This window comes from Ceratotherium simum, chromosome 11, assembly GCF_057802395.1.
Source record: "Ceratotherium simum simum isolate JZ-2026a chromosome 11, ASM5780239v1, whole genome shotgun sequence".
NCBI classification, from domain to species: domain Eukaryota; kingdom Metazoa; phylum Chordata; class Mammalia; order Perissodactyla; family Rhinocerotidae; genus Ceratotherium; species Ceratotherium simum.
In genome coordinates, this window is record NC_141910.1 from 75,368,060 (window position 1) to 75,395,542 (window position 27,483).

Below are 27,483 nucleotides of genomic sequence, written 5' to 3' on the forward strand. Positions count from 1 at the left end.
TTGAAAAATTATATGATTAAAGGAAAACATAATAAAAATGTTTAGCAGATTATGCAAAATATCTTTGCTATTATGATTTTTAGTTATTTAAAGTTGCATTTGAATGACATTTTTGTATTTGATTTCTTTATAAAGTGTGTGTGTGAAAACACATATAAACTATTATTTTATCCTTAAACTAAATTTTGGTGTAAACTTTTATAACAAATATGGCCAAACTATTCACTATTTCAAGGTTTTCATATTTTTTAAGCCAGAACTTTCTTTATTAAAGTGAACGATAGTATGAGTACCATCAAATAGCATTTTAATGAGCTAACTGGATAGTGCTGAAGGTTAAGGCAAAGGAGAATTTTGCAAGAGTCAGCCACTGTGCGGATGATGAGGAAATGTCTCGATTTTGCTAACGATTGCATTTACTTGTTCTGGAAGTCTTTTCAAAGAGACTGCCCACTTTTCTCCTGAAAGGATGAATTCACAAGCACTGGTTCAACCTTGCAGCTTCCTGCCTTCAGTCCCTGGGATGTTTCACGAACCACTTTTTCAGGGTTCACCTGGACTTCTCAGGCACCTTTGGGGTCTTTCCATTTGTTTGTGCACAGGGTCACCCTCCTTCCCCACGTGATCCCTTGCTATGGAAACAATTCTTTTGGAAATGAATTATCCAAGAAAAAGGGCCATGGCCATTCTGAGACAAATTCTAAATAGGAATTGATCCTTAACTTGAACACATCCAGAAGGGTGCTTAGTGATTTTCATAAGCAGGATTTCTTCCTATTTAAAGTAAGCCAGTCAATCAGGAGGAATATATAGATTTCCCCTGAGACAAAACAGTACCATAATAATTCATATTAAACATGTTTATATGGGCCTACCCTGAAGAGCTCAGTTCTTCAACCGGTGGGCTCATCACGGAAGACGAAAGCTCAGGACACACTTATTCTGGTCTTAGTTTGCTAGTGTCTAGGAATAAGAGCCAACCCTGCCTGAGGCACTGCACTCTGCAAATATGAACATTTGTCCTACATCGATGAGCTTGTTGGAGGAAGGGCCACGGGACCCAGTGCACCTGCCTCTAACAGACCTAATGGGGGTTCACTCTTCACGAGCAGATGAGCTGAGCTGTGGGAGAACACAGAAATCTTCTGAACCAACAACTCAAGTGAACAGGACCCATGAGGTGGTGTTTAAAGAGACCAAAGCCAATAAGCTGTGTGAATACACACAAATAAATGAATTTTCAGAAACAGAAAAGAAATGAATTTTCAGTTGGGATCTTGGGGAAATGGAAAAAATATTAAGAAACTAATAAATATCTATCAATAAACAGATACCAAGAATAGGAAAATATATAATGTTGACGAAATATGTCCAAGTAGTTCAGAAGGGCAGTTTTGTTACTAAGTTACTTGTAGTTTGACTGAATGATAAAATACCTTGTGGGAGATCAATCGTTACTCCAAGTGCAAGGAAATAAAAGAAGATTAAGGGGAACAATAAAAACTAAAACAAATCAAAGTGGTACCTACTCCTGATTTACAGACCCAAAGAATAGGAAGCAAACAGGGACTAAAGAAATGATATAAATTTAGGTGGAAAAAAGTAGTAATAATGCATTTATTTTATCACAAACAAGCAATTATAGAATTGTGTGTATTTTGTATTATGCATAGAATTTATCAGAAACTGCGACTACTCTGGCAAGTGTCATGATAACAAATTCATCTATCTTGGAGAGTTTAATCCAATTTTAACTCTTTAATCCAAACTAAAGTAACAGTTAATTGATATTCTTCACAGTACTTGTTATGTAAGCACCAAACCTAATTTTTGAAAATGATTTAACAAGTTCAATGGACCATTGTCATACATCTGAGACAACCTGTAACTGCCTCTTGAAGGTTCAGGACCACACAACTGCCAATTAGTACATCAGTAGATGTTATTTAGTGATCTTAATTTACACGTTCTAAAATGCATCTATTTCTGCAAGCGTTAACTCATTTCCATAGTCATTCAAAAATCATTCACTCGCCCACTCGTGAGGATGCACATGGGAAACAAAGGTGGAAGCAAACACGGCCTGGGTGTGGGGGTGTGCACAGCCTCACAGAGGGCGGAGCCAGTGTGCAAACATCTGCAACATCCACAGAGGACGGGCCATGACCCACCTTATCTTGACGAGAGGAGTGAGCTAGAAAGCTGGAAGGTTAGGGAGGGCCAGCCTAGGATGCGCCTCGAATGCAGAGCTGAAGTATCCTGGACCGGATTCTAATACCTCACATCAGTATACGGATTTGTGATATTAGGAGGAAGATGGACACTAACACTACACACTCTCTTCCCGAGAAGAGAGAAAAGGGGCGACACTGCAAACTCTGCAGGAGGCCAGCACGACTCGGCAGGGGGCCAGCCCGACTCTGCAGGGGGCCAGCACAACTCTGCGGGAGGCCAGCGTGACTTGATGACACCACCAGATGAGCACAGGACAAGAAAAGAAGTGCAGGTGTCTCTGTACTTCTCCCTCTCAGAATCTGCTGGGCTCCTAGATCCAAGGACTGATGTCCTTCATCAATTATGTGAAATTATCAGCCATTCTGCCCCTGACTTCTGCCTTGTCCACCTCCACTCTCCTTTCTGGAGTCTCTGCTCCATCCAGTGACCAGCACTCTCACTACCCTCCACGTCTCCTCACTGCTCTGTCATATTTTCCAACTCCTGGTGTTTCATCGTGTGATTTCTTCAGATCTATTTCATAGCTCATATTTATCATTTCTAATGTGTTATTTAATGGTACATTGAGATTCCGATTGCCTTTATTGCTTTTATTTTTATTTCTAGATCTCTTTGCTCTGTTGTCACATCTGCTGGGCCACTTTTTATACCCATTCTTCCTTTGTCATACACTTATAACCACTTTCATGTCTTTAGACACGATAAACACACGTATTTTATGTTGTGAACCTGATCACCGCAGAACCTGAAGTCTTGGTGGGTCATTTCTAGGCAATTATTTTATTTCTGCTCTCTCCTCCTGATGGTGGCTTTCCTCCTTGTGCTTTTATCATTTGGGTCAGGATCTCCGCAGGTTCCCTCGAAGCTTATACTTGGGAATCTCTGGGGCTTGACTTCATCATGAGCTTGGCCTTCCACTGAGAATAGAGTTTGAAACGTAAAAGTTTGTGATCCTCGAGAGCGGGTGAGCATTTTGCTTCTGCATGGACCTGGGGAGCCTGCAAACCTGACATCCCCTTAAACTTCATTTTCAGCTTGAGGTTTCCCACGCCACACAGGAAGCATAAATCCCAGCCAAATGAGGGTAGATTTGGGGTTAGGAGTCTTCAGGGACATTTGTTTGTTCTTGTCCCTCTTCCTTCTGGAGCCAACGCCAGACAGGTAAGCATTGCTCTTGTGACCCTTCTATGGGGTGGATTTGTTTTCAGGTTCACTCATGAAAGACGTGACTCTTCAGAATTTGTCCTCTGCGTAGTGGAGAGAGTGGGTCTATCCCTTTATCTGGCTCAGCCCCGGCACTGTCTCCTGATGGCCACGTTGAAACGCTGTATCCAGGCCATTTTGATTGGCAAACACCAGTTTCAGTGACTGGGGACCTCGCTGAACTTACACTATTTCAGTATTCATCCAGTATTTTTAGTGTTTGGTACTGCTTATGCTTCTCTGAACATTCCACACATCTTATGGCCTTTTGTGCTATCTTTGCAAATTCACCAGAGAGCATCCCCTAGATTATAAATCAGCAGAGGAGTCGCTAAGATACAGCCTTAACTCTGTAATTAACTCCGTGAGCTTAAATCAATAACTTCCTCTTCCTGAATCTTAATTTCCTAAAGAGTAAAATGAGGCTGTGGAATTCTACATTCCAACCATAAATTTGCCATGACTTAAAGTACCAAATACAACACAGAAATCTATTAAATTTTTCTCTTCATAATTTAGAAAAATATATGTCAAATGTACAGTGATTACTATAAAAATAAAGCAATCTAAACAAAAACTCTTAAGTGAGAAAAAGCTAGCTCCTTCATACTGCAAAGCACACACTCTCTTTAGGAGATAATTAGAAAATCCTGAGATTTTAAGTATTCAAAATGCCATGCTGATCTGAAGGGATAGGAATGTAAATGAAATATGAAGTCACAGATTCTGAATGCTGATGCTGAACTGGCAGATTTTAAAAATCTACTGGTTTTATTAAAGAGTAAATTTAGTTTTGCTCTCCCTTTTGTGATAAGAATAACATCTATCATTAACTGATATTGTGTTTATTTTTTCAGCAGGTTCAAGAAACCAAAACACACACCTCGATTGTGTCTTCTGAAGGAGCGATCAAGAACACAAGTGGAACTAAAGAGATAAAGTTCAGTGTAGACTTCGCTTAGGTTTCCAGAGAACCGAATCCCTACAGGCTCATCCACTGAGTAAGTGCTGAATCATAAACGATGTTCATTTTGAAGCAAGGATGGACTTTCCTCTGAGAATAGAGCTTTAATTAGCAAAAATTAATTATCAGTATTATTTCCTATTAAGAAAACTGACCTTGAAAATGAAAACACCCCTCTGCGCTGGACCTACGACTTCAGTGAGGACAAGTGAGCTAAGGGTAGACCTGGTGGACGGGAGCCTGCCCCAGCACTCGGGGCGAGTGCCGACGGACACGTCAGCACAGAGCAGGCTGATGAGTGGGTGCTGACTTCAGCGCCCCTACATCTTGTCCCCTGTAACATGGGCATCCTGCATGACGACGCTGGGAGTGTTAAGTGAATCGAGTAATGTAACATGCTCCCAAAAGTACTGTACCTAGTAATGGAATAACACATACCAGCAATTGTTTTTAGTGGTAGTTTTATTATCTAAGTCTTGGGGTTCCAATGATAAACCAATTTCTGCTTGACTTTAATATCTTTACTGTGTACTCAGTAAATACGTGTTGAACTGAATCTGATGCTTAATTTTTCATCTCCTAGGATCCACACAGGGACTCAAGGTTCGGTGAAATGTAAAATTTCCATTCATTTCTTCTGTTGATCAACCGTGGAATCATTTCCGCCCTTCAGAATAACCTTAAATGGAAAATAATTGTTCTCAGCCAGGTTCTCCAGTGGAAGTTAACTTGGAAACATTCAATACAATGAATACAATGAGAATTGCTATGTTCCAAGAACCCCATAGAGGTGTTCTGACTCCAATTCTAAAAACAGCCATGACCTTTGTTAAAAATAGTCCTTCTTGTTCTCCAAATACATGATAAATTCTTATGGCAAGATTGGTTTTATTTTTACAATCAACTGAAGAATACAAGGTTTCATCTGTCCTTCAAACTAATGGGGTTGAACCCAATCTGATTCTGTAATTGGGATACAGCAGAAATTCTGAGCTATTAGATGCAGGTCAAACTTGTCATCTTACTCAGAAACCTTATGAGGCCTTCATACATGATAGCTTTATGGAGATATAATGCACATAGCATACAAGTCACACATTTAAAGTGTACAATTCAATGGTTATTTTAAAAAATACAGTTGTGCGACCTCACCATAATCAATTTTAGAACATTTTTATCACCTCAGGAAGAAACCCCATGCCCATTAACAGCATTCCACGCTCTCTCTTTCCCACAAAGCCCTGGCAATCACTAATCTGTGTTCTGTCTCTGTGGGTTTGCCTGTTCTGGACATTTCATAAATACAGAATCATAGAACATGTGGTTTTTTGTGTCTGGCTTCTTTAACTTAGCAAAATGTTTTTGAGGTTCATCCTTGTTTTCCTAGGTACAAAAATTTCCTCTGAACCTCCACCTCCCCGTAACAATTATCCAACTGAGGTATGTATGTTTATTCTCAAACATGTTCACTGTTTTTCTAGAAAGGAGGGAGGGCTTTCACATGGAACCAGCAGAGATCATTAGGGAAGGGAGCTGGCAGAGCCTGGATACAAATCCACGTGAACTGTGTGTTCTCACCCACCCACTGATTTTAGAGCAGGGGATCTTAATATCAAGCTTTAGGTATCAATAAATCACTTGAAATTATCAACAGACATTTATAGGTGTGAATATACACCCATTTTTCTTAGGATGGAGTCAATAATTTTCATGAAGAACTTAACCTTGGGGAGAGAACCTGACATTAGAATTTTAAAAAGTGTAATTTATTTTTTCCTGGACAATATAGCATAGAAACACAAAGTGTTTTTACTACAACTTGTCAGAGATTTTCTATAGATTATAAAATCACTATTAAGAAGGGTAATTTTTTTTAAATGGTTACAAAGTCTTGCCAAATTAATTCCTCCTTTCCCAATCCCACCCGTGTTTGGTGTTCAGAGCAAGTGCAGGAAAATCAGTCCAACTAATGTCTGGTGACTGGGCACAGGAAGGGGCACGAGACGTACCTGCATTGTAGATAGAAACGTACATTTTAGACAGATAGCTCCATTTTGGAAAGAAAAAAGACTTGGGTGGGTGGGATTTATAAGAGCTGTGGAGTCCACAGGGGTCTCCAGAGTGCAGAGGGGACAGGGCAGGACAAGATCCAGGACCTGGGTCTGAGGGTCGAGGAAGAACGGCAGGAGGGACAGCACCTCGTCTTCACCCTCCGTCGTGTGGCTTCGCCCGTCCAGGACCCACAGCAAGCGCCCTAGACGGACGCAGGAGCCAGAACTGGGGAGCAGCAGACAGGCGACGGGGTAGGAGGGGTAGACGTGGGTTCTAGGCGGCAGAAGGAGGGGATTTCAAGTGGAAGACACAAGCCTGCTGTTCACAAAGAGGGCATCGTGCACAAGACGCCCACGCAGGCCTGGCGGTGCTTCCAGGTGGGACACGTCAGGCTGTCTCAGCAGACACCGTGCTCTGTGGCCGGCACCTGCGCCTGCTGAGGAGATACGATCGGAGGAGTGCAGATGGGGATGGAAACATCCTGTTCACTTCAATTCCAAGGCAAAGGTCATGAGGACGCAGAAACAAGTAAAGAAGAAACAAGTAAAGAGCCTGTGGCCTCCAAAACAGCCAGCCGTGGACTGGGAAATGGGAATGCCTTGGAATATTTTCAAAAGCACACCGAAAAGAACTTCACTTCAACTATATGATCTCTTGAATATCAGTTTTTGTAGCTAATGGTGGGTGTATTCAGACAGTAATGAAAGGCCCCTGACTAATGCTGAATATATATATGTACATATATTTTCTATATCTTTACCTATCTCCACAATTAATTAAGTCTACTAGAAGAAAACAGGAAATTTACTATAGTTTTAATATAGTATATTTAATATAGTATATTGTATATTTAATATCTCATTTGTAGCAGTTCTGTTTGAATTAAAAGTTGCAAAAAAATTTTTCCCTGATCTTTATTCAATATTCTATTACATCTAATAAATAAATTTCTTACCCTTAAGAAAATTTCATTTGTAAGTCAGGAGTATGATTGAAGCCAAGAAGGACCATGATTTAGCATGAAAATTCACATTTATATCCACAGATGCCAGCGATGAAGTTGATACCTAACACTGAAAACGCCTGCTTTATCTTTCATGGCCCGTCATTCTAGATGGAAACGCTCGAGTCATTATTATTCTTTCAGTAAGAGATTATCTGTGCTATTATGTCTTTTCAGTTTCCATGAGAATAGGTCGTGTTTCATATTGTGATGTTTGGGGCTATTTTTATGTAAAGCTCCTCCAGTAAAATATATCAACAAAGAAATTAAGAAAATCAGGGAAAGAGTTAATGCTACAACCTTGAAAATGATAGTTTGTTTTGTGATAATCAAAGCCAGTAGCTGGGACGTTTAAATAATGCAGAGTGGCTTCCCATTAGCAAACGATCTGAAAGATAACATTTAAGTGGCTTCCATCTGAGTGAGGCCTTCTTGGCTCAAGAGACACAGTGTGAGACAGACCACTGGGCCTGAGGGCACTTACATTTGCAGTGGGATTGCTTCCACTAACACAGACGACATCTTGTTTTTGAATTGTCAGTACCTCTTTTGTTAGCTTCAACCGGATGTCATAGGCATTTCCAGACCCTTCGTCGTGCAACAAAGCAATACCAGTTTTAGTCTGCAGAAACAAAGAGGAACAGACAAAGCAGTGTGAGGTGAGGACCAGCGGTGAGCTGCTCCCTTGTCAACAGCTGCCTAAAACACGCATGGACATTTACCGAATATGTACAGGAGACCTGCCCTCCTCTGAGAAGGACTCCACTCATTTAACACAAAATAATGGAATTGTAAATAACTTTTTCTGAGCAGTTTTCATAGGATTTACATAAAAGATGTTTTTAACAGAAAATTAGCCAGGATGTTTTTTTAAAGCTTGAAAATTCTATTAGTATTTTATTTTAATCATTTTTTCTGCTTCTAGAAAGGTTTTATTTTTCACTTTAACCAAAGCTATTTGAAAGAAAATAATAACTTTAAAAAGATTAAAACAGGGCCGGCCCCGTGGCTTAGCGGTTAAGTGCACACGCTCCGCTACTGGCGGCCCAGGTTCGGATCCCAGGCGTGCACCCACGCACCACTTCTCCGGCCATGCTGAGGCCGCATCCCACATACAGCAACTAGAAGGATGTGCAACTATGACATACAGCTATCTACTGGGGGTTTGGAAGAAAATAATAACTTTAAAAAGATTAAAACAGGGCCGGCCCCGTGGCTTAGCGGTTAAGTGCACACGCTCCGCTACTGGCGGCCCAGGTTCGGATCCCAGGCGTGCACCCACGCACCACTTCTCCGGCCATGCTGAGGCCGCATCCCACATACAGCAACTAGAAGGATGTGCAACTATGACATACAGCTATCTACTGGGGGTTTGGGGGAAAAAAAATAAATAAATAAAGTTTAAAAAAAAGATTAAAATAATATTTGTTGGTATGGAGCACGAAAGTGACACACTGAAATTAAGCAAAACCTTTCTGTCAGAGCCGCACTCATTAGACAAAGTCACCTTTATCAGAACCGCCTGCGCACGCTCTGAGGTCCTGCCACGTGGCCTCCGCTTCCCATGGAGGTGGGGACCTGCTGGGCTTTTGTCCCCCCACTCCCACCAGTATCACCGGGCTTGTCAGGAAGCACTGGTCAGGAGGGACATTTCAATAATTAAGGAAGACGATGCCCCAGGTTTTCTCAGCAGGCAGGAATGGATGCGTCAGAAAGACACCTCTGCATAAATGAAAAGTTGCCTCCTCCGGTGGGAATGTTACAGAAAGTGCTTCTTGGCGACCAGCTCTCCCAGGCGCCCTGCCCGCTCGGCCTGGCCACGTACTGGGCGGCACAGGTCTTGTGTGGAGGAAGACCGCGTTTCTGTCTCTCGTGAGCGCCAGGACAGCAGAAGGAGGGAGTCAGGATGCTCAGAAGGGTTCTAGAGGTCTGCGTCCTCAGGCCAGGACACGAGGAGCGGCCCCATGGCGTGCTGGCACCACAGCTCAGGTCCCAGAAGGGAGGGCTGAGCCCAGTGGTGCTGCTCTCCCCGCACCGTCCCCGCAGAGGCCACTCTGGTGCTCACGACACCGGCACACTCATGGCCTTACCAGGCAGGCCATGCTTGTGAGCAGAAGGAAAGTGGGGCAGCCAGCTCCACCCAGAGAGAGGTCTGGGAGAGGAGGTCCAGCTTTAGTGGACGGCAGAGCTGCGATCTCAGGGCGACGTCTAGGGCTAGAAACGTGGGAGCGACAGGGTGTCTAAAGAACGCCGGCGCCTGCCTCTCCCCGAGACCTGGATTTAATCGACATGGGACGCAGTCCAAGCATCAGCAGTTTTGGAAACTCATCAGATGTTTCTGTTAAGCAGAAGAGTTTGGCAAGGAACCTCCTGTGCACTCCCTGGAAACGGAGACCCGGCCCCACCAACTCCACCTGCCGAGCCAGAACCTGCCTTTTCCCAATGCAGGCGACCAGAATGCACCCTAGCGTTCAAGAGGCCTGGAAGTAGTTTCCTACTGTAAACCACATAACTGTGTGAAAACATGAGTGTTCTCCCCCAACAGATGGTGTTTATTTACTGAACAACTGTACAGGCGCACGACCATACTGACGTACACTACCACACGGTGACCATCAACACAGAGGCCAGAGAATTTGCCACTGCACTCCACATGTGACCTTTTACAAAGCTGTGATTTAAAAACATACACAAACAGGAGTTCTAATGGCCTCTCCAAGCCCCTGGAGCATCTGTGCACCACGGGCTGCACGCCCCCACTCCGTCAGCCGCTGGGGCTAAGAGTGGGGTGATCCCCCAAGGTGGGGATGGCGAGAACTCGGAGCGCTGTGCTGGCTGTATCTCCAGGAGCCGGTTGAGGGGCCTGTGACTTCCTCGTCATAGCCTTTCTAACGAAGCAATGGCTGCGCAGGCTTTGGGTGACCCCAGCCATGTCTGGGCGCCTGGGATGCCTGGACCTGACTTTCCCTCTCTGCTGTCACAGAGGGCCCACCCTGCCAGAGTGACATACAAAATGGAAGAGTTGGAGCAGGATCCAGCCAGAATCCTCCAGGAGCGTAACTCCCATCGCTAACACTTGATTGGGAAAAGCAGACTCCTAACTACTGGGACGAAATCCACGCAACGCCCCGCCTTTCCCTTCACCTGTGCTCCCACGGCACCTTGTTCAAGCCCCACCTCCACACTCCGCGTGCCTCTAACACCCATACCTAATGACGGGTCTGCACCCCTCCCCGCCGACCAGCCTAGAAACAGCTGGAAAGCAAGAGCCGGTGCGTGTTTGTCTTTGTGCCTGGAGCAGAGAGCACAAAGTCCCCGCAGGACAGGCCATCGGTCCACGTGTGTGGACTTGAAGATGGAGGACTTGAACGTGCTCTCAAATGTGTCACACTTATTCCTTATTCACACTGCCTGTAGGATCAGAAAAGCAGGTGTGTCTGTGCGAAAGGAGAAGACCTGAGAGAAGACACCTAGACCGCACGTCCCGGCAGATCCATTACAGGCAAGCCCAGGCTCCCCTTCGGGGTTCACCCTCCCCGTTGACAGAGGCACACAGCAGCCAGGCCTAACTTCCCGAGGCAGCAGCTGCAGGGATGCCCGGCCTGCAGGGCCCCCCGGCCCCACGGCCCTCACGGCCCCACGGCCCGCACTCCCCCACGGCCCCCAGAGCCCCACAGCCCCACGGCCCTCACAGCCCCATGGCCCACACTCCCCCCACGGCCCCATGGTCCCCACTCTCCCATGGCCTCCACAGCCCCACAGGCCCCACGGCCCCATAGCCCCCACTCCCCCCAAGGCCCCATGGAACCCTTGGCCTGCAGGAGGACGCTGTCAGCAGCACCTTTACATCCCGTCTCCGCTCGCACTTCTCCGTCCCCACAGAGCTCATGCTCTCCCCTGTGACCCCACCCACCAGGCACGGAAACAGACCCGCTCCCGGCACTGCCAAAGTCAGGGCAGGCGAGATGACTGACCTTTCCTGCAGAACGGGGCTGCGAGTGCCTCCCATGACTGTCACCAGCAGCCCCAACACAAACCTCTGCTGCTGCCTTGGTGGGTCCAGACCCTTTCCTGCCATCCAGGACACCAGCTGTATCCTTCCCACTTCCTGGCATCCTTTCCCGTGTCCCAGAAACCATCTACATGCACACGCACACTCGCATACACCCACGCACACACGTGCATACACATGCACACATGTGCACAAAGCAACGCACACACTAGTGCACACATGCACACTCATACTACTGTGCACAAACACACGTGCACAAATGCACACACTACCGCACACACGTGTGCACACATGTGCATACACATGCACACACACTCATGCACAGCAGATATAGCAACATGCTATGGTTGGGGTGAGGCTACCAGTTTTGTCTCATACAGACCAAGCCTGAAGTTGTAAAGTTGGAAGCCAAAACTCAAAGTAAAAGGCAACGTCCAATAAAAAATAAACTTAGAGGCAGTGTTGCAGAGAGAGGTTTATTCGGAGTGTGGTGTCAGAGGTCATTACACATCCTGTTTATAAACACAGGCTTTAGTCAGCATGATGTGGCATCTTTGAGGCAATGTGGGCAATGTGGGCTGGCTTCCTGCACTCCTGTCCCAGACTTATGACTCACGTGTGGATACACCCGTAGGCAGACTTTATTGAGCATCATTCAGTGAGGGGCGACCTCTGTAGGCAGGATCGCTGCCTCCGTTCAGTGAGACTGGGGGACGCTCAGGAGAGGGCCTGGGGGCGGCTGCTGGTGAGGAGCGTTCTCAGACACAGGGTCAGGCCCCAGGACAGCAGATTGAGAGGCCGAGACCAGGACCAGGACCACAGCCCACAGCTCCAGGGACCCGTCACTAAAGGCAAGCCTGAGGCCGGGGCAGCTCCTTCTGAGAAAGGGGCTTATCCTGAACTTGGTTTTTAGAACAAGAACTGTTTCAGTTTACATAAAAAAAGTGCAATATTGACCCATTTACATCAATATGTAAAACTCACGTACAATATCACTTTTCAGCTAATTCATCACGCCAACCACCTTGCCGTGTCTGCCAGTTATGTGTCTTGGAGACAAAACTGTCTGCCCAGGGACTCCCATGACGAGAAAACAGCTGAACTAAGTTTCCAAGAGGATACGAGCTTGCCAGGATAAAGGCCAAGGAAAGGATGGTCAGAGCTTTAACAAATTAAACATAGTAATTAAACTATATTAAACATTTAAAATGTTAGCTAATGAAAGCAAATAGCATTCAATAGCGATCTAAAACGAGTCATCTGTTGCTTTATTATGCCATCTGAGCCAGATGACGCCATCTGAAATAAACCCAACTTCTGCTCAAAATATTAAAAAAAAATAGGAACACAACCAAACCGGAGATAATTAAGCATTCCAACTAAAAATTATAATTTTATTCTACTCACTTTCTTCTATAACAACACTCCTTTTATGTCAAATTGACACACGTGTGCAGAGATAACTATCGCCGTAGCATCAACATAACGGACGTTCAGCGAATGCCGGGCCCTGAGCTGTTGGACGCTGTCTGCTGTCCTCCGAGAAACGCCGAGCACAGGTGCAGAGACGGAGCAGGTAACGGCCGACGGAGCACAGGCTGAGCCGGCCAAGCGAGGGGCGAGCCCAGCGCCTCCCTGACCCCAGTGCTCGCAGACGGCGCAGCGGTTCTGGTCCTTTATCTAACTGAATACGTTTTCTTCACACATTACTTGGAAATAAAGTAGTTAACTCAACTTCTTCAAGACTAAATGTGGGCCTTTGCCATTCAAAAACAAAACGATTAAAAACAAAACAAGAACAGAAACAAACCCCCGCCCACCCCAGGATCTCCCCGAAGAGGTTGGTGGCAGTGCCCTCGCCCTGGTGTCTCAGTCCCAGCCAGGCCGGTCCAACGGGAATCCTGCGCTGCCCGGGAAATCCGTCTGGATCCCAACCTCTCACCACCTCAGCTGCCACCACTTGGGCCACGCGCCGGACTAGCCACCGGTTCACCTGTAACTGGCCTCCCACTTCCACCCTTGTCCTCAACACTGGCTCTGGAAGTCACAGCCGGGGGAGCCTCTCAAAGCAGAGCCCACATAACGCCGTTCCTCCGAACAAGAGCTCCCTGGAGCTTCCACTCTCTCGTCCGCACGTGAGGCCCGCACCCCTAGAACTCTGTGTCCTCTGGTCTCCTGGCTCCCTGCTCAGGCGTGTGTGGCCCGAGAGCCTGGCCCAGGGTCTTTCCACAAACTCCTTCCCCTCGTGGTCCCGCAGAGTCCCACGTGGCCCCTCCTCATCTCCTCTGGGTCATGACTGAAGTGTGGCCTCAACAGGCCATGCTAACAGCCTGGCTCAGGGCTCCTGGACCCTCTTCTCTGTGTTGTTTTCCTCCCTGGAACCCACCAGAACCCGCGCCTCTTGCCAACAAAGTGGACACCCCATGACAGAGGATCGTGTCTACTCTGCTCACTGCCAAACTCCTAGCCCCTACAGCAGACCCCATATAAACTCAAGGCACAGGACACATTTTTCAAACAAATGAAACAGGAATGCTACCCCCCCATAAATTTATCTACACACTCATGAAATTCCAATAAAAATCCAATAAAGAAGATTTTGAAATTTAGCATGATAATTCTAAAGTTGTATTTTGTGAAATAAGATCAGTACTGAGAGGGGGACTGATACACAACATACTAAACCGATAGCAGTGCTGCAGCACCACTGCTGAACAGGCAGGGCCATGAGCCAAAAGGGAGGGTCCAGACAGAGTCTCCATTATATAGGGGATTTATTACATCATCAGAGAAAAGAATAGTTCAAAAAAAAAAAATCTAAGACCATTGCTTAGTGATTTTGGTAACTATAAACATGGTTCCCATATTCACAACTTATTTCAAGAACAATCACAGAGCGATCAACGAGTGTAAAATGTAGAAAAACAAAATAACTAAAAGCGTGTGAAGAAAATATTAGTGTGTGTGTGTAAACAGTACTGGTTAGCTTAACTCAAAAGCCAGAAATTCTTGAGAAAAGGATTCATGGAATTCACTATATGTAAATATAGAGCTTTTATATGACAAGAATCCCATATATGAAAATATGTGCATACAGCAGACAGAGGTTAACAGAAATAGGCTTACAAATAAAAAGGGAAAAGTAAACATCCTCTAACACCCAAGAACATGAAAAGTAATTCCCAAAAGAAGGAATAAAATGAACAACAGATTTAAAAAGCTATGCAACCTCACTAGCCACCCGAAGTCCCACAGTTCCTACAACAGTCATGGATGGTTTTTATACTATTAGGTAGGGAAAGAATACCCATGCCTAGTGTCGCCAAGGACACGCAGGAATAGACAGAACCGTGCATGTGGACGGTGGGGGTGCTGCCACCAACGTCCTGGGAATGTTCAGGAACAGAGTGGAACATCTGTTGTGCCTGGTCTCTAATGTGACATTTCTACTTCTAGGGATTCATCCCAAAAGTACAATCAGACGGGTGCCCTGAAGGTTACGGGCAACCTTGTTCCTCTCACTCTTTTTACATCTAACGTCCATTATAATTTAATGTCATACTGAGAGCTACTTAGAATACTTACTTCTGCATCTGTTCACAAGAAAAGTGCCCAAAGACATCAATACTTGCAGAGCGGGAGAGCACAATAGCACCTAACACACAAAACATTAAGTTTGTGTACAGGGGCCGGCCCCGTGGCTTAGTGGTTAAGTGCGCGGGCTCCGCTGCTGGCTGCTGGGGTTCGGATCCCGGGCGCGCACCGACGCACTGCTTCTCCGGCCACGCTGAGGCCGCGTCCCACATACAGCAACTAGAAGGATGTGCAACTATGACATACAACTATCTACTGGGGCTTTGGGGAAAAAAAAGGAGGAGGATTGGCAATAGATGTTAGCTCAGAGCTGGTCTTCCTCAGCAAAAAGAGGAGGATTGGCATGGATGTTAGCTCAGGGCTGATCTTCCTCACACACACAAATAAATAAATAAATAAATAAATAAATAAATAAATAAATAAGTTTGTGTACAAATACAAATGTAAAGAAACGCACAGAGAAAATTTAAAATGATAGGATTTAAAAATAATATTTTATATAAATGTCTACAATTTTTAATCATGAGGCTGCATCATTTATTACTGATTATTTAAATCTGTCAAGTGGCTCTGCTTTCATTCAGTCCAGACACTCACTGCTGAAACGGATTTCCCTTAATACGATCTAAGGTGGCATGCAGCAGTCTTCTTACTAATTAAAAAAAAAATCATAAATACTAAATTTAACTATTTCATAGCTTTTAAATTTAATTATTTTACGACTACATCTCTGCTCAAGTCATTCACTTAAAGTATTTGTTGGAAGTATCCACACTGATGTTTCTAATGGAGTCAAACAAAATGGGAACCTATTCTACAACAGAATATACTTGATAGAAATATCACATACTCTTACACTCACCAAATATTCACAGCTATTCTACTAGTCGAAGAAGGTGAAAAAATGTATGCAGGGAATTATGATGCATTTCCCTTGTTTATTCAGATATACGCATGTTTTCTTCACTGAATTGTTGACCTAAATTAATTGATGAATGAATATCAAGTGCTTAAAGAAATTTAAAAATAAAAGTCTATGAAAAAGCACAGAGGAGGGAAAAATTCTAGCTGCATAACTGACTAGTCTATTCCAGATTATAGGGAGAAGAAGAACGGACAGAGTTGTAATTTAGTTCAGTTTCTAGCAATAGCACTTTGTAACGAGGAATTCTCAACTGCTAATATTGTCTCTTTTATCTTGGGTTACCAGATCTACCACATACGTGAAAACTCCCTGAAAGACTGTAGGCAGCCTCTACACTTATGGTGTAACTGCCACTGTGAGGCTTGTCAAGATCCTGCAAAGCAGAGTGATGTCACAGAAAAAGCGTCAGATGACATCAAAATTAATTCCAGTCCTGTAACACGCTGGCTGTACACATTTGGAAAATCCATCTTACTTCTTTGAGTCTCTATTCCTGATCTGTGAAATTAGATAATTCCAACTTGACTTGGATGACAGAATGAGTAAATGAGACGGTATTTGCGAAAGTTCTAACAGATAACCTGTCACAAACGGCAGAAGGTGAAGGCAATGGGGTGATTTTTCTGGTAGCTTATCTTTTTGCACTATTTACATATCAATAAAAATCAAGAGTTTGATGTTTAAAGTCATAAAAGGGCATTCTCATGAAAGTGGGATCTTCCGCTGAGACCTGCTGGCGGGTGACACCTCAGTCCCGTCATCACGGTGCCTTCATAACTCAGGATCATGTCCTAGTCACTGCGTCCCGAGCCATTCCAGGGCTGAGGACAGGCTTGGTGTTTAACGAGCGCTTTTAATTTAAAAGCATACACATATAAAATACATCTGTTTAATCAGAAATGCTCATCTGACCTATTTTTCTTAGTTATATGACTTTTGGTAAGTTATCACTCTTCTCTGGACATTAGTTTTGGCATCTATATTTGGAGATAATTGGATCTCTTTGGTCCAGTCTGTATATTAATACAGGATTCCATGATTATTTTATTCATTTTGATTTAAAATGACATTATCTGATTCTTTGACCAAAATGGCAATGCAATAATGCATGGAGTAAGATCATATACATAAAAGTGATTGAGAAACTTCAAACTGCCATATAAATTAAAGGGATATATTTTCAACATTGTTTCTCTTAGGACAGTCTTGCCTAAATAGACTTTTTTAAAAAAACAGTACCTATTATAGTAATTACTTTAAGTTCTGCTAAATCAGGATCTGCAATCATTTCACCTGAGCCGCTTTAAAGTTTACACTTCACTTATTCTTAGAACAAAGTTTCCTAAGAAATTAAAATGTGCATAAAACTGTAGGGACATGTTTGACATTAGATATAGAGTAAGCTTCAAATTCTTTAGGGATGTTCATAGGTTAAATGCAATTAATTACAAACAGCCTTATCTAGTCAGTTCCAAAGAACCAGAATGTCCATTACTTGACAATACTTTTATCAAATTTCTCAAAGTTTAGGGAACTTCTCCCCAAATATAAAGACCATGGTTTATTCCACCTCCACTTCACCTTCTTCTTTCAAGTTTCTCAGCACCATGTCCTTTAACAGACTGAACTTCGCCTACTTAGGCCAAAAGCAATGTCAGCGGGAAAAAAATCCATCATCAACGCCAACCCAGTCCCAGTGCTTTACAGTTTATAAAGCACTATTGGGCGTGTGTTGTTCCCTCTGGTGCCCCGCCCTAAATGGCAGTGCCCGCCCCTTCTGCAGATGACACCCGTGTAACAACTACCCCCCAGAGAAAGTGCGGACAAGTACGGCATGTCCGACGTGCTGTGTGTGACGAGAAGTCCTGGGGCACCACGGCTGCCCCTGTGTGTTAAATCCAATCTGGACTCCACCTACCCACCCGAGATGGACAGTCTCTTCGTTCGCCTAGAAGAGAAGCTCGCAGAGAGAGTTCCGTAAACGTAGTCTCTACAGCCTCGGTTCCTACTTTTGCAAACCAGGCTTTCCCCGATGCCTGAATCAGACTGCTCTTTCCGAGCTCACAGAGCTCCACATTGGCACAACTCCACGCCCAGTTCAATCCCCTGACCCTCGCAGCCCAGGCTTTGCCCCTCACTCCCTCCCCTTCAGAAGCCCCTGAGCATCCAGGGCTCCACTCCCCTCCTCCCACTCCTCAGCCTCTGCCTCGACTCCCCCACGTCTTGCATCTCATTGTCAGGATCCAACAGGGCTCAGAACTCGGCCCTCTCCTCCCCTCTCCCTAAAATCACCCCTCAGTGATCTCACCCAATCTCCTGGCTTTAAATACGACGAATGGGCTCATGACCTGCAGATCTGCATCTCCAGCTAAGATCTCTCTCTCAATCTGGATATTTGCATCCAACCCCCTCCTCAATGTCTCCACTTGGATACCCCACAGACATCTCCAGCTGCATGTGGTCCACAGTGAACTCCCACATCTCCCCCCTCAAACCTGCTCCGTCTTCAGCCTTCCTCATCACATTTGAGGGCAACTTCATCCTCCCAGCTGTCCGGGTCAACAGCCACACAGTCAGGCGGATTCCTTTATTTCTCTCACAGTGCGCACTCGACCCACAGGAAGTCCCGCCTGATTTACATCAAATTGTACGCAGATTTCCCCCACAGCAACCACGCCAGCCTGAGCCACAGTCATCTCCCAGCTGGAGAGAGAAAAAGCCCCGTAAACTCTCCCTGCTTCTACCTTCCATCCTTCTGTTCTCAACAAAGACGCCCGTGACCTTTTCTTAGGCACTATGTCAGATCCTGTCACGTCTCTGCTTACAATCTCCCACTAGCTCACAAATTCACCAAGAGCAGAAGCTAAATGTCCGAAACGCCCCTCCAGCACCCACAGCCCCCGCCCCCGCCCCCTGCATGTTCTCTGACTTCACCCTCTCCTCTCATCCAGCTCACTGATGGCTCCCCATAGCTCCAGCCACAGCCGGAACTCTAACACCCCTGCCCATCCCCCCAGATGTCCACTTAGCTGGATCCCTCACCCCCAATTCTTCCCTCAGATTCTGCCTCTCAGTGAGTTGGCCACACCGTTAGGCCAAGGGCTCGTCCTCCAGACTGCCCAGTCTGCCCAGGTCTTCTGAGCCCAACTGCAAGGAGTTAGCGTCCAGCTGAAAGTTAGGGAACAGTCCACAAAGGACCACCCTCACTTCTGACACTAAGGGTAAGTCCAGGGTTTCCCAAAGCCACCCTCAGGTTTGATCAATTGCTGGAAGGACACAGGACTCACTGAAGGCTGTTGTACTCACGGTTATGGGTTATGACAGGGAAAGATTCAGATCAAAATCAGCCAGAGGAAGAGACGCTTGGGGCGTCTCGGCGGGTCCCCAACGTGGAGCTTCTGTGTTCTCAGGGTGCACCACCCCCGGCACTGGTGCGTGAAGCACACAGGGGGAGCTCACCCAAGCCTCGGCGTCCAGGGGTTTTATGGGGGCCCCATTACGCAGGCATGATTGATTATCAGACCACGTGCCCGAGGGCCCACCACGGGTCACCTCATTGGGACAAACTATCAGGTCTGGTCCACCATGAGTGACAAAGGCGTTCCTGTCACTCAGGAAAACTAGAGTTTAGAGGCCACCTCCCAGGGGCAGGGGACGAGGGCCAGGCCTCTCTTTGGGCAAGGCCAAATTATTCACTGCCCACCTCCCCAAACACTCTTTAAAGCGTCATACTGCCCCAGCTCCACCCCACTCCTCAGATGCCCTGTGTGACTCTGGTTTTTATTTTTCCAGGGCACTTTTCAGGGTTTATATATTATGCAATTTACTTATTTAATAGGCTATTGTTTATTGTCTGTCTTGCCACACTAGACTGTGGGCTACAAAACACGGATCTTTACTGTGATCACATATGAACTCCTGATGCCTAGAACAGGCTCAGCACGTGGTCGAGGCACAAAAAATATCTGTAAGTAAAGTCACCTGTGAAGAATATGAAAATGTCACTATTGAAATCACACGACGGCAGAAGAAAAGCCAATTATCCAGAGATATGCTTTTTTACTCAGCCACTTTTAACGTGCTTTTTACAATATAAATACCTTGGAAAATGTGGTAAATGATTTAGATTCAGTAGAGCTAATGACAGTTTGTTTTACAGACTTTGAGTGTGAATGTGGTCCATTAATTGGCAATATGGTGTTGGTTTTATGAAAGAATTTTGGTGTCAAGAAGAATATAAACCCCTGCTATGTCACCATCTAACCTGCTGAATGTAGGTGAGATATTTTGCTTTTGTGAGCCTGGGTTTCCTCTTGGAAAATGAGGCTAATATTGAAATAATAATAATAATAACAGTAGCAGATATTATGTCAGAAACTCTGCTGAGAAGTTTACAAATGTTACTCCATTTAAGATTCACCACAAGCCAACAAGTGACGTTTTCTTAAAAAATCCCCATTTTGCAGAGGAGTGAATTAAAGCTTCAAGACGTCACAGGACTTGATGAAGTTCTGAATAAGAAGTGAATTAGGATCTGGGCTACACCCGTTTGCTGAAGAGCTGTACTTAACCATTGAATCCTCTGGTCTACCTGTCAGAACTGTTGTCAAGATTACACGGGTGCAACAGGAAAACCATCCGCACGGCCCGCTCAACCTGTCAGGTGGTCTCAGAGCAGTTCCCACACGTGATGCTCTGTTTTCACGAGGTCCTTCCGCCTCCAATCCTGCACTAATCACCAACATCACTTCATCGGTACTGACTTGAACACAGCAAGTCCCGTACTTGCAACTGGCTTTCCTCAAAGGTCCACACCACCTCTCAGCTCGGTGACAATTGCAGGGGCCTGTGTGTGTGTGTGCATGCACGTGTGTGCGTGAATGTGCCTGTGTAAGCATGTGCATGCGTGTGTGTGTGTGTAATAATGTCGGGAGGAACCAAGAAGTAAGAGGCTAGTGGAAAATCAGCCGAAAGGAGTGCGTTCCCGGATTCTGGGTCAAGGTGCAGGAGCCAGACTTCCCAGGGAAATATCTGGGAGCTGGGTGATCAGTAAACCATCTCTTCTCAGCCTCAGTGATGGACCTTATTTTTTCTTTTTCATAGTCAGCGCCCATTGCTTTAGACCAGGATTTCATTGAGGATATAGGTCTGTTTCACAGACAGGCCAGATGATTTGGGGACATAAATGAGAAGACAAGACAATGGTTTTTCCACTTATATGAAAAGATGCTCAGGCTATTTTAATGCTCATCTCATATATTTGGGTGTATCTGTCTGTGTTCAGCTTGTGATAAAGTAATGCAGTCTTGCTGCAGGGATGGGCCATTATGGCATTACTTTTGGTCAAGATATTTAGCATTTTATAAAATATGGACTATAAGTTCAAGCATAGATATGTTTTTTATGATTAGCTAACAAGTATTTCCCACCTTAGAGCTTTTACAGCACATTCCTCACTGCAATTATAAAACAGATGTAGTGATGCTGATAAAGGCTTTAAGGATATTATTATAAACTCTGTCTTTTAAAATACACATTTTGGTTCAGTCTTCTAACTAGAAGCTTTTTTCTAAGCAGCCCCAAGATTAAACACGGGCGTTCTCCAGTGTGTGTAATGGCCGTGCAGTGGTGAAGCTACAGGGATAAACACCTGTTCTCCAGCTACACGATCCTAATGACTAGAAAGTGGGCTGATTGTCTTGTCTAATTACTGTAAACACGGCATGTCATGAGCTAACCAGATATGACTGACTATCGTCATCTATATGCAGCTCTGATCGTGTAAAATAAAATCATTAAATTTCTGTGTCATACGATTCGTCGTTACTTCTGGCATAAGAATTTAAAGTAAATGGTGTGTATTTTTAAGCAATTGTCAAAATAGCTTTTGTTACGAATATTGGAACTAAAATGTGGTAGTAGATAAATGTATAAAAAATGACAAAATATAAAATGGCTAAGAAAAATAGAACATCTGTCTAATTGTTATTGTTTTTAACGTGTTTCTGACTTTTACAGCATTTTATCACTAATATTATCTAGACGAATCACATGAGGAAGAAATGACGCAGTGATGGATCCAGGGATCGAAAATACACTAACGTATCATACCACTTGCCTACTCAGCTCCCCCACTGGCTGCAATGTCCTGGATGTGGAAACGTGTTAATTTGCGTTGTGTTTCTATGCCCTGTTGAGTGTGTCGAACATGAAGAGCCCTCAAAAGTGAGTAAAGAATATCTTATTCTTTCTATACTGACATGAAAACTCAACTTGCAGGAAATTTATCTTTAAAAATAAGGCCTACCAAATAAACAATGGGCTCGCTGCTGCTTGGGGATTGCGGGAACGCTGACTCTGCCTCCCTGGTTTACTCCCTTCATCCCTGGTGCCCCAGCGCTCCGGGAAGAGTCACAGTGGGATTACTGTCAGCTGGAGTCGGGTAATATTACTCCTGAGCAGGAGCAAGGACGAGCCAGGTCTATAGAGCAGTCTTACCCACCCAAGGACAGACTCACTCAGGACCCTGAGGTGCAGGTGCTGCGTCCTCTGTTTGGGGGTCAGGGCCTCACCGGTGGAAGCTGCCTCCTCCACCAGGGGCTCCAGCCCTGCTCGGGGGTTGTGATCAGAAAGCCTGGCGGGAGCCTGCGTGGTCTGATAACGCTCAGTGTCTTATATGCTCAGAGCTGACATGGGAAGTCTTTCTAAAACTCTTTTTCTCTCATTCTGTCTCTCTCTCAAGTGTGTTCCTTGTAAACAGTGCAAAGTTGGGTCTTGCCATGTATCCAGCTTTTTAACTGAAGTCATCCTGCCTCCCACCTGGGAGGCAACCATCCACATGGTTTGATCTCTTTCTACCACATTGAGGATTTTTTTCTGTTTGGCCATCTGCTCTTTCTTTTCTGCTTTCTTCAGACAAATTCAGTATTTCTTACTATCCATTTCATGACTTTTAAAAAAAAAGTTTTAACCCTCCAGCTGTGTTTTATTTTTAAGTGTCTTCTCCAGGATGAGAGTGCACATCTTTACTATCACCATCTGCCATCAAATAGCATCACCTCACGAACATGAATAACAAACTAGCCGCAACTGCATGGACACTGGCAGAGACAGGAGACACTCCGCTGTGAAGGCGCTTCTCCCACTGGCTAACAATGTAAATTAGCACGATTACATGACTATTGCTGTCAACCATCACTGGCAATATTATTTTTTTAACTGTTAAAACGGCTAATTTTCATCTCACATATTTCAGGCACTTAATGTGAACCTTAATTTCAATTACATGATTCTGTTTTTCCCTGTTTGTTTTCCTAATTTAGTTCTTCAACTGAAAATGTACCTTCTGTGAAAATCAATAAAATACATCAATTCCACCTCGCATGACATAAGAAATGTGATATTACTGCCTGCTTGTCTGGGTAAACACTTCTTCAGTGTGTGGGGTCAGCTAACGCATCGCCTCCAGGCGCTCAGAGTCACCAACTGTGGGGAACGCGGCCGGGCGCCACAGGCTCCTGTCCAGACACACGGTCAGCGTCATGACCCCAGCACCCAGGACTGCACCTCAGATCCTGCAGGAAGACAGAGGGAACCACATGGGGACAGGGTTTCCCTCACGAATCCTTCAACACTCGTCAAGATGAAGTCTGCCCTCAGAATTCCCAACGCCCTCTGCTTATAATCATAACTGGAGTTAGATAACTAAAAATGCTGGGCCCTAGAAGAATTAGGCATTTCCTCGGCATCAGGTGGGAAGTTACTTACAGTGAAAAAGCCTCAAAGGGCACAGGTCGGGGCACTAAGGCTGAGTCAACTTCAACGAGACGGTGGCTTCCAAGGAGCCTCAGCAGCAAGGCTGGAGCCTGGAGACACTGCCCACGAGGGCACAGGCTCCAGGCAGCCCCCACTCGACCAGCGGGCACGGCCACCGTGTGACTTAGGGAGAGACAGGGGGAGGGCACCAACGTCCTACCATTCAACAAGGTGGCAGAGCATGCCCAAGTCAGCCACAAGGTCAGGCCTGGAGGGTCAGGGACCACATCATCTAAACCACTGGCCTCCACAGTATCACTGCCAGAGCGTCACAGGAGATGGGTGTACCGCACGTTCCTGGTTACTAATAGTGGTGCAGCATTTGCAGATGACACATGTGTATATGCACATGTGTGTATGTGTGCATACATACAGATACGTTATATACACATAATATTTTGTAAACTGGGCAAGTATTATTCAAAGAAGTCTTTTTTCAGGTTAATTATAAAAATGTATGTATCTATCTGGCTTAAATAAGTCTGTTAATATGAACAACTAATGAGAGAAGAATGACGGGCATTAGAGTCCACTAAATATCCTCCAGAAGGAAGGCGAGACTTCACTACAGAAGATTCAGTCAATTACCTTCTTCCACGCCTTCCCCTCAGAACCAACAACAACAAATACGTAGATGAGGACTTTCCGTCTTCAACAACATGAAGAAATGGGACTAGCTTCAGATCACAGCACAGGACGCTGAGCAAAAATGAGGCAAGGCCCTGACACTGGTCCACAATTCCTCCAACTTGAAGAAGGACATTTCTCTAAATTTAAGCTCATGTTCCTGAAAGGCAACCTCATGACCCTATGATTAGAACAACGGTCTAGGGATTGTAGGCCAAGGAGAAGGCAGTGAAATCCCTGTAGAGACGCTTCCATAGGAGGCGCAGAGGAGGAAGGCTAGGGATGCAAATAACAGGTGCTGGGACAATGGGTTAACACGTGAGGAAAAAGGAGAGTGGCTCCTTACCTAATTCCAGAGGAACTGAAGATTAAGTCGAAAACTTGAAAATAAATATTTTCCTGATTTCTGAGTTTAGAAATGCTTTCCTAACAGCACACAGAAAGCCAAACCATGCAGGTAAAGATGGGCACGTACAATGACCATCACATGTTCTATCTGTCCCAGGAGCCAGAGGATCCACCCAACGAGACCCTGGAGGAGGGGCCTGTGACAACAGGGGCAGTGGGAGGTCGTGTCTGGACACTGGACATGTGTAGGCCTGTGTGCACGGTAAACACAGAAAGCTCACTTCCCCTACAGGGGCCTAAGTGCTACATTTTAGGATTTGCCTAACAAACGATCTTTTTTCTGCAGGGCTCTACATTTAAATCAACACTAGCTTCCACTGAAAATCCACGCACTTCACTTGATTGAGAGTTCAGAAAAAGTGAAGTGAACACGGAGCAAACGCAGAGATCAAACAGCTCCTTTGAGGGCACACTCCACGCTCCGACACTCGGGGTGTTTCTTTCTGAAGCATAATCAGGATCAAGTCAAGCTGGAAGGACGAGGAGAACCTGGTTACCCTGCTACCGTCACTACGGTCTCAGCCTCGCTAGAAACGAGGTTTTCCCATCACATCTTTTGACATGTTTCCTGTCATCAGGGATGACATTAGTTTTAAAGAAAAGTATCCAATTATTTTAATTTGGAACACAAACAAGGGAAATTCGTACTTTAGGAAACGTTTCCGCATCACCCGTAGATTAGTGTGATGGAGGGATCAATGTGGATTTTGGCAACAGCAGAGAGAACTCTGTACCCACAGGGATTCCCTGAACTTCTCTAAGCTGTGGGACCAGGAGGCCAGAAAAATGCACAAAGGTTTCAAGGAGCCACAGGGGGAGGCTGGAGTAATGGCGGGAGGGTGAAGAAGGGAAAAGAGGCAGAAAAACGTTGAGGCCAGACTCTCAGGAGAGGACAGGGCTTCTCAAACTGGCTGCCCATTGGAACCACCTGCTAAGCTTCAGAGACCACTGCCGGCTGGGCCCCCGAAAGAGAGTCTGGCCTCACAGGAAAGGGGTGAGAGATTTTACAAACTCCTTGGGTGAGCCTACTGGTCAGAAAGGTTTGAGAACACGGGGGGCAGGACTGGAAATGGGAGAATGCAGAAGCCGGAGAGGCCTGAGGAGGGTGTTGGAAATGAAATCTGGGGGAAAGGGAGGCCCAGAGTGGTCACGTGATCCCCACAAGGCCAAGCCCTGCAGAGCAGGTTTGGGGTAGGAATCAGGGCCGCCTGATGAAAACGGCCTTGCCACTGGAGGGTTCAGTCCAGAATGTCCCGTCCATTTGAGCCAGAAGGCACTAAGAAATTAAGACTCTGTGCCAAAGCACAGGCACTCGCCAAGTGTCTACGGAAAGAGGTGTAGGCTGAAACTGTACCCACGCTTCCCCAGGAAGACTGGCGACTTCAGCCTGGACTCCCAGAGGCACCACTGCCGGGTGAAGACACGTTGCAGGCCTCTTCTCACCAAGCCCGGTGGTGAATTACATACTAAATTGCAATACGATGTTAAGAAGCACGGCTTATATTTTCCCGTAATCTGGGAAAATGCCATAGGTTAAGTCTTTTAAACTTCTGTTTTAAAGTTTGATTAGAGGCAAACTTTAATCAGTAACACTGACTATGTAACTGCCCTTCAGATGTCTGATATAAAGTGATTGATTCTGCCATTCCAATAAATTTATACCTGTCAAAGAAAACAAGCAAGATCTGTCAATAATGACCTACTTATGATGCATTTTTTAAGGGAAAAAAGATACGACATCAAGTTGTTGAATGATTTCTATTTCTGCAAAAATAGACGGCTATAATGTGTCACAAAGATCAAAAGACTCTCAACAAAATAGCATAGCATTTGAATGATTTGGATTTGACACAAAGAAAGCATTTCAACGTTATTTAAAATAGATATCTACCTGCTTAAACTGCATTTTAAAATGCAATCTAATTGTGAGAAAAATGTTGGGAAAAAAGACATTGTACACACATTTAAAAGTCATAAAAGTCGTTAAAACAATCAAAACAAAATAAATGAACTACCATTTATCATTACCAGAATTCAACTGTCAGTCACACAGATATTACTGCTGGAGTTGTCAAAACAATTCTTTATATATTTCAAGTGAGAATTTATCACTGCTTTCAAAAAGCAAAATTAAAGACAAGCCCTCATTACTGTGTAAGTGATACTACTGCTTTTAGAAATGAGTCTGCCTGAGCTTTGTACATACTCTCCATGAACTTATGGTTTGCAAAGAGGAATGGACTGTCGAGGTGTGTATTTCTGGGCCAAGACGTCATTCTGCAAAAAGGCAGGGGCATAAAAACATGAGCTCTCTTGGGAAGAACAAATTGCAGGTGCAAAGCGGATGAAGAATAAACTTCGTGTATCTAAACTTTTCAAATGTGCCACATATTTCAGTGGAGATGTATGTCACATTTGACTCTGAAATTAAATTAGGCATAAGCTTCCAGCTTTTTTTAATAACAAAAGTGACTGAATTTAGCAGGTTTCCTGGCATCAAGTTGAACGTTCTTCAACCTTGTCAGAAGTTGAACTTGAGTCGCGTGTATCAAAACACCCATACAGGCAACGACATTTTACAACCAAGTTCCTTAGAAGATCCTCTTGTATCATAGCTAAGATCCATCTTTGCTATGCTGGATTTC

The 27,483-nt window shown here is 44.9% G+C and overlaps 1 protein-coding gene across 5 annotated transcripts in view; it reads right to left on the minus strand.

Moving 5' to 3' along the window:
* The window catches only part of SNTG2 (syntrophin gamma 2), a 327,759-nt gene that overhangs the window by 220,675 nt on the left and 79,601 nt on the right, over positions 1–27,483 (minus strand). For 4 of the 5 annotated variants that reach the window (XM_087437204.1, XM_087437202.1, XM_087437200.1 and 1 more), the window contains exon 2: positions 7,942–8,079. In XM_087437204.1, the coding sequence (XP_087293330.1) occupies positions 7,942–8,079 (138 nt within the window). The remainder of the gene's footprint in view (positions 1–7,941; positions 8,080–27,483) is intronic. The other variant, XM_087437201.1, reaches the window with a different exon arrangement.